Source organism: Leuciscus leuciscus (assembly GCF_965113295.1).
Source record: "Leuciscus leuciscus genome assembly, chromosome: 4".
NCBI lineage: Eukaryota > Metazoa > Chordata > Actinopteri > Cypriniformes > Leuciscidae > Leuciscus > Leuciscus leuciscus.
Genome location: NC_138728.1, coordinates 48796948 through 48805911, shown reverse-complemented (window position 1 = coordinate 48805911; position 8964 = coordinate 48796948). Strand labels below are relative to the sequence as shown.

Genomic DNA, 8964 nt, shown 5'->3' with positions numbered 1-8964 from the left:
CATCTCGATGAACACCTTCATAAACACCACAGATACCTCAACTTTATCAAATCAAGATATTGGGTCTCGTTTTCTGAGAGTGTGCGCTTAAAACAAGAGCAGACGTCTGTCAGTGGGGTCAGAAAATCTTCATTCACAAGAACAATGCATAATTCAACATCAGAAAACACAGTAACAGTATATCCACCACAGCTGATGATGCGTAACATGCTCACAGGTGTTAGATTTGGCTCAATGTGCTTTTATAATGTGTGTGTGGTGAAATCACTGTAACAGAACACACAGATGAGCAGTTCAGAGGTCACGTGATCTCCTAGCCTCGTGTTCAGAGCGGCAGTGAAGCGGTCGTGTGTGTATCAGCACTCGCAGGGCTTCTGCTCTGCGGCTGATGATGAGGACAGGCTGTGTGTGTGTGTGTGCGTGTGTGTATCAGCACGCGCAGGGCTTCTTCTCGTCGGCTGATGATGCTGAGGTCAGGCTGACGGTGTGTGAGTTGCTCCGCAGCATTACGGCGTGTGTGTGGTCGTCTGCGACGCTGGTGTCGTTCTGCATCAGCAGCCGGCGAGCCATCATGACGAAGGCCTCCTCCACGCTCCAGGCGTCTCTAGCCGACGTCTCCACCGCCGCTAGCAAGCCCTTCGCCTCCGCTAGCTTACATGCCTCCTCGAACTGCACCTCGCGCTCCGCCTCCAGGTCTCGCTTGTTACCTGAGGAAACACACGTTTAGACCAAGCGGCTCTCTTTTGAATGCAACACTGAAGTGACTTAAACTGCAGTTCATCCACTGGCCACTAGAGACCGGCTGCAGAAGAGAGTCAATCCCATAATCCCCCATGTTAAAATGGCCAACTTTACAGCAGGAAGAAACGTGTACAGCCTGGTGCAAGAAGTGTGTTTGGTCTATAAGCTGATTTTGCCCTTTATGACAACTGTGAGGGTGTTTTTTTTTATAACTCATCCGTTTAAATTATATTAAAGGTGCATTGTTTAATATTTATGATGATTTGTTGACAGAAATGCAATATCATAAACATAACCATGTTTTCAGTGGTGTATAAAGAGCTTACATAATGAACCGTTATGTGTTTATTAGCTTAGAATGAGGCATTTCTATCTACACACACCGCGGGTCCGCTTACATCGACATGTTTCTACGGTGGCCCTGAACGGACAAACGTGTTTCGTCACTATGTTGTTCTTAGTGCAGAGAAGCTATAGCTAAAGTCAGCGAATAAAACACTGAACAATGATGAACAGGTAACAATAATATTCACAATAACATATCGTTTTACTTTATAATTAATTAAACATCATTTCTTTATCTTTGTAAAGAAACCTCATTGCTTAACTGGCTACTCTCTGCTGTCTCAGACGACGACATCACTTCCTGTCGGCCACCGTAACTTCTGTTGGTTGCAGTTCCCAACATCACCACTAGATGCCGCTAAAATGTACACACTGCACCTTTAAGCCTTAACGTTCTGCATAATTAAGGGCGTGGCCACTTGAGTGACAGGTGGATTGCTGCTGATGTCACTACTAGCCGTTTGTCTGCTGTCTGTTAGCGTTACGTCACCTCAGCCAATCCGCCTCGCTGCCCATTTTCGTTTATCCGGGAGTGACGCGCTGCCAAGATGGCGACGGCCGGCTCCGCCCACTTAGGGCTTCAAAAATTCAAAAAAGCGAGTGAATTCAGACGCTGACGTTTACACTGTGCGTCGGAGAGCTGGAGCTGGAGCAGAAACTGCTTAGTCACAAGTACTTATAAAACTACTTTATCTTACATATTACTAACTTTATAAAATAATTAATAACAATCATAATGACTTTATTATGTAATTATACATGCCTCCGTGCCAGCTTTGTAGGTTTATCATGCTTAACATAAATAGTGGTAAACCATGCTAGGACATGGTAAATCACGGTAAACTATGGTAACTTGTTACGAACATGCTAGCAACATGCTTATCGTGTTAGAATTTAGCTAAAAACTAGTCTCGCATAGCCAGACCTTCAGACTGACGGCAGAAGGTCTGGACTCTATCGCAGCATTTCTTGGCCAAGGACCGCCCAAGAGGACGTTTGACTGACATGTAACACAACCAATCACAGTTTGTTTTGTACCGCGTCATATTTAGGGGCGTGACAATATAATGTTGATGTCCCTACAATAACAGACCGGCGTGCATCTAATAAATTATTCATTCAAGAACCTTGTGCAAGTTTACTGCATCAATGGAGCCGCGAACTTCACATACTTTTGAAAATACAGCGTTTAGTTGATCGTGGTAAGCGCTCATTGTCTCAGTTGTAAAAACAACGGCTTTCTTCTTCCACGAGGGGTTTTGGCGTCATGACATTTGTTTCCCGGCGGACCGAAAATAAACGCGACACTCGCGCCCCCCGGAAATCCGATAAAATTCAACCAATCAGATGACGACTTCGACATTCCTGAAGTGTTTCCAGTTAAGTGTACCATATGCATCAGACGTTTAGCCAACGTTCCGTGGGCGTGACGTCTGAGGCTGAGACTAGCTAAAAACATGCTAGCAATGTAGGGGGGGGGGGGGTGTTGTTGCACAGGCAAACACCTCTCACATTTTCTTCAGGAAATGTACATTCCAGTCTTCTCCGGATTGGATTTTGGGAAATAATGCTTCAGCAAGAGTACATCGAATGTACACTCCAATTCAGAGAGGATTGTGGGTATAAAGTAGTGAACGAATGTAGGGAATGATGTCGTACACTCAGAATTCAGACACCAATACAAAATGGTCGACCTGATATAGTGCACTATATAGTGGATAGAGAGTGGTTTCGGACACAGCTTATGGTTTAAACATGAGCTGTTCAGTGACTCAGCGTTCAGCGCGTGGAGGACTAGCGTTCAGTCGTATCGATGAGTGCGGTGAGTATGTTAGCGGCCCCGTTCAGCGACCTGGCGTTCAGCATGTGGAGGACTAGCGTGTTGTATCGATGAGTGCGGTGAGTACGTTAGTGGCCCCGTTCAGTGACTCAGCGTTCAGCGCGTGGAGGACTAGCGTTCAGTCGTATCGATGAGTGCGGTGAGTACGTTAGCGGCCCCGTTCAGCGACTCGGCGTTCAGCATGTGGAGGACTAGCGTGTTGTATCGATGAGTGCGGTGAGTACGTTAGTGGCCCCGTTCAGTGACTCAGCGTTCAGCGTGTGGAGGACTAGCGTTCAGTTGTACCGTTGAGTGTGGTGAGCACGTTAGCCACTCCGTTCAGTGACTCAGCGTTCAGCATGTGGAGGACTAGCATTCAGTCGTACCGATGAGCGCGGTGAGCACGTTAGCGGCCCCGTTCAATAACTCAGTGTTCAGCACGTGGAGGACTAGCGTGTCGTACCGATGAGCGCGGTGAGCACGTTAGCTGCTCCGAACTGCTTTAGCTCGTGGATCCAGCGCGGCAGCGAGTCGAAGGTGGCCCGGCGGCTGATGTCGTAGGCGATCATGGCCCCGTGTGCACTGCGGTAGTAGCTCTGCGTGATGGTGCGGAAGCGCTCCTGCCCTGCCGTGTCCCACACCTGCATCTGCAAACACACACAGAGAGAGAGAGAGAGAGAGAGTCAGTACACGAGGGACGTTCACTGATCACTGCTGCTCCTCTGACAGAGAGTCATAGAAACCAAACACACCTGCTCACCACTGTCTCTGTGGCCTCACTCACGTGAGAGAACAACACTGGCTGACTGCACACTGAACACTAAACATGATATACTGAACACTAAACTTGATATACTGAACACTAAACATGATATACTGAACACTGCATACTGAACACTACACATGATATACTGAACACTGCATACTGAACACTACACATGATATACTGAACACTGCATACTGAACACTACACATGATATACTGAACACTGCATACTGAACACTACACATCATACTGAACACTGCATACTGAACACTAAACATGATATACTGAACACTGCATACTGAACACTAAACATATATGCTACTGAACACTGCATACTGAACACTACACATCATATACTGAACACTGCATACTGAACACTAAACATGATATAGGCTACTGAACACTGCATACTGAACACTACTCATTATATATTGAACACTGCATACTGAACACTAAACACTACATACTGAACACTACTCATTATATATTGAACACTGCATACTGAACACTAAACACTACATACTGAACACTACTCATTACATACTGAACACTAAACATGATATACTGAACACTGCATACTGAACACTAAACATGATATACTGAACACTGCATACTGAACACTGTACATTACATACTGAACACTACACATATACTGAACACTGTATACTGAGCACTAAACACTACATACTGAACACTACTCATTATATACTGAACACTGCATACTGAACACTACACATATACTGAACACTAAACATGATATACTGAACACTGCATACTGAGCACTAAACACTACATACTGAACACTACTCATTATATATTGAACACTGCATACTGAACACTAAACACTACATACTGAACACTACTCATTATATATTGAACACTGCATACTGAACACTAAACACTACATACTGAACACTACTCATTACATACTGAACACTAAACATGATATACTGAACACTGTATACTGAGCACTAAACACTACATACTGAACACTACACATTATATACTGAACACTAAACATGATATACTGAACACTGCATACTGAGCACTAAACACTACATACTGAACACTACTCATTATATATTGAACACTGCATACTGAACACTACTCATTATATACTGAACACTGCATACTGAACACTAAACACTACATACTGAACACTACTCATATACTGAACACTGCATACTGAACATAACTCATTATATACTGAACACTGCATACTGAACACTAGACATGATATACTGAACACTAAACATGATATACTGAACACTGCATACTGAACACTAAACATGATATACTGAACACTGCATACTGAACACTACACATGACATACTGAACACTGCATACTGAACACTAAACACTACATACTGAACACTACTCATATACTGAACACTGCATACTGAACACTAGACATGATATACTGAACACTAAACATGATATACTGAACACTGCATACTGAACACTAAACATGATATACTGAACACTGCATACTGAACACTACACATGACATACTGAACACTGCATACTGAACACTAAACATGATATACTGAACACTGCATACTGAACACTACACATGACATACTGAACACTGCATACTGAACACTAAACATGATATACTGAACACTAAACATGATATACTGAACACTGCATACTGAACACTACACATGACATACTGAACACTGCATACTGAACACTAAACATGATATACTGAACACTAAACATGATATACTGAACACTGCATACTGAACACTAAACACTACATACTGAACACTACTCATTATATATTGAACACTGCATACTGAACACTACTCATGATATACTGAACACTGCATACTGAGCACTAAACACTACATACTGAACACTACTCATTATATATTGAACACTGCATACTGAACACTGCATACTGAACACTACTCATTATATACTGAACACTGCATACTGAGCACTAAACACTACATACTGAACACTACTCATTATATACTGAACACTGCATACTGAACACTAAACACTACATACTGAACACTACTCATTATATACTGAACACTGCATACTGAACATAACTCATTATATACTGAACACTGCATACTGAACACTACTCATTATATACTGAACACTAAACACTACATACTGAACACTACTCATATACTGAACACTGCATACTGCATACTGAGCACTACTCATTATATACTGAACACTGCATACTGAACAATGTACATGACATACGTAACTCTACATACTGCCTACTGAACACTACATACTGCTTACTACACATACACTATATACTGTTACAGAACACTGAACACTACATTCTGCCTCCTGAACATTGTATATGGCCTAATGCTGAACTAAATTGCAGAACACTGCTTACTGAACACTGTATACTATGTATACTACCTACTGAACACTACATTATATTCTGCCTTCTTTTAATGTAAATGAATACGGTACACCATTGAACAGTGAACATGACATCTGCACAGTGTACACTACATACTGCCTACATACTAGAGTGTACACTACTACAAATTGCATTATATATCTTATACACATTCTGCCTTGTGCTCAGTTTATACTATCAAATACATTTCAGCACTGTACACTACATTCAGCCTCCATTACAGCAATAAGCAGTATATAGTGTTCAGCAGGCAGTATGCAGTGTACACTGTGCAGTATTAAGTGTAGTGTTCAGTAGGCAGTACACAGTGTTTTGTAATTTAGTTCATTACAGCAATAAGCAGTATACAGTGTTCAGAATTACATTACAAAACACTGCCTACTGGACACTACACTACTGCACTACTTACTGAACACTGTACACTACCTTCTGAATACTCAATACTGCCTAATGAACCCTGTATTACCTCTACACAGTGTACACTACATACAGTACTGTCTACTATACATATAGAATAGAATATAAAAACTTAATTAATCCCCAAGGGGAAATTGCAGTGAAATATTGGGAAATACTGTCTACATACTACAGTGTACACTACAATATATTACATATCTTCTACACATACTGCCTGGTGCTCAGTGTACACTATAAACTGCATTACAGAACACTTCACTTCCTACTGTACATTTCATAGTGTCTGCAAAACTCTGTACAATACAGGCTGCCAACTGAACAGTGTACATTCCATACTGTACAGTGTATACAACATACTGCAGTGTACACTACATACTTATGCTCCGAGTACACAGTATGTTGCTTACTGAACAGTGTACATACTGCAGTGTACACTACATACTTATGCTCTTGTACACAGCATGTTTGCTTACTGAACAGTGTACATACTGCAGTGTACACTACATACTTATGCTCTTGTACACAGCATGTTGCTTACTGAACAGTGTACATACTGTAGTGTACACTACATACTTATGCTCTTGTACACAGCATGTTTGCTTACTGAACAGTGTACATACTGCAGTGTACACTACATACTTATGCTCTTGTACACAGCATGTTGCTTACTGAACAGTGTACATACTGTAGTGTACACTACATACTTATGCTCTTGTACACAGCATGTTTGCTTACTGAACAGTATACATACTGCAGTGTACACTACATGTTGCTTACTGAACAGTATACATACTGCAGTGTACACTACATACTTATGCTCCGTGTACACAGCATGTTGCTTACTGAACAGTAGTTTCAAAGATACTTATAGTCAGTAGAATGTCTGTCGGAGGAGCATCACAATGAAGAGTTAGCAGATATTAGTTAGCAGTCCACTAATACTCTAGTGAGAGTTAGTTGTCATGTAGTTGCAGAGTTACTTATGGTCAACAGAATGTTCAAAAGGCACCATCAAAATAAAGTGTTACCCTTTATACTTCAAGATTCACACATCAATATAAGAGACTAACACAAAGCCTAGCATGTTTGCGTATGCTGCAGGAAGCAGCCGTGTGTGTTTCTTCCTGTAGTGCGACACTAACACACTGAGAGGATAAACTGGTTCTGCTGGCTGAACCGGTTCAGTGTAAGAGCCACACGTGCAGCAGGAGAATCACACTGACCTGCGTATACACACACTCAGTCTGACTAACATCACGAACATGGAGCTGTGGTGTGACCCCTGACCTTCACTCTGCGGCCCTCGATGCTGAGCGTGCGCACGGTGAAGTCCACGCCGATGGTGTTCTGCTGGCGCTCGCAGAACTGGCTCGTCTTGAAGCTCTGCACCAGGCAGGTCTTGCCCACGTTTGAGTCCCCGATGAGGATGATCTTGAAGAGGAAGTCAAAGGAGTCGTCCTGAGGATCCATGGGTCAGGATCCCATACCTCACACACATATACACACACACACAGAGAGAGAGAGAGAGAGGTCTGCCGTCAGTCTCACTGCGCTCCAGCTCTCACCTTCCTCCTCAACCCGGTTCAACAGGTGTGACCGCCACCTGCTCAGGTGCATTCTGGGTAATGTAGTGCAGCGGACTGGGTAATGTAGTGCCTGAACTGAACAGCCACTACGCATGTTTTACTATTTTCACATGAATATCCTGCACAGTCTTGGCAACAAATGTTTTGTTTTCAACAAATAGTTCAGAAAACGTTCATCATTAACCTCAAACTAAACATTATAAGATTTATGCATCATGTTATAAATGATGAAAGGAAACTTTTTTTTTTTTTTTTTGCATTTTAACTGAGTTAAAAAATATAGTGGCCATTTAAAACACTGTCTTGGGTCAATGACGTGACGGGTCATTTTTTTTTCCAAAGGCCTTAATGATAATAAAAAAACAAATATATAACATCCAAAGTATGTAAGGTAGTACAACTTGATCTCTTTTACTGAATCCAAAAGGTTTTAATTATATTTTACTACATATAAAGGTATTTTAAAGATTTTGAAGTGTCAAAAGGTCATTCGGTTTAACCGTCCGAAGGCCAATACAGCGATTTCATTTGTGATTAAAATATCTTAAAATTGTATAAATTTATATATTTTTTATTCTGGCATGATTTTATAACACTATATTTCAACATAGTACAAGATGGTATTAAAATTATGTGTAGAAGTCGTTGCTTTGTTATGAGAAAGAATGTCCGGAAAAATGATTTTCATTGATGTCATTCAGAGTAACCAATATAAAGGGCTCCATTTTGGATCAAGTCATGTGGTCAATATTATGTGACAGGATGTGACATCATTCAGACACCTGCAAAGGACCACATGGTTGTGAAGCAAAGTAATTAACTCTCTCTTAACTATTAGAAAAATTAATGTTTTCACTTGCTCATACACATGTCCCCAAATATCAGGTCATTCG

General features: G+C 41.5%; 1 protein-coding gene across 1 annotated transcript; it reads right to left on the bottom strand.

The window, feature by feature from the left end:
• Positions 1–109: 109 nt before the first annotated feature.
• LOC309497041 (ras-related protein Rab-19) lies at positions 110–8092 on the bottom strand. Its single transcript, XM_082167302.1, has 3 exons — positions 7773–8092; positions 3369–3552; positions 110–707 (listed from the first exon to the last, which is right to left on the bottom strand). Exons 1-3 carry the CDS (start codon positions 7953–7955, stop codon positions 430–432), a joined length of 645 nt encoding a protein of 214 aa, XP_082023428.1. The 5' UTR covers positions 7956–8092; the 3' UTR covers positions 110–429.
• Between the last annotated feature and the right edge of the window lie 872 nt (positions 8093–8964).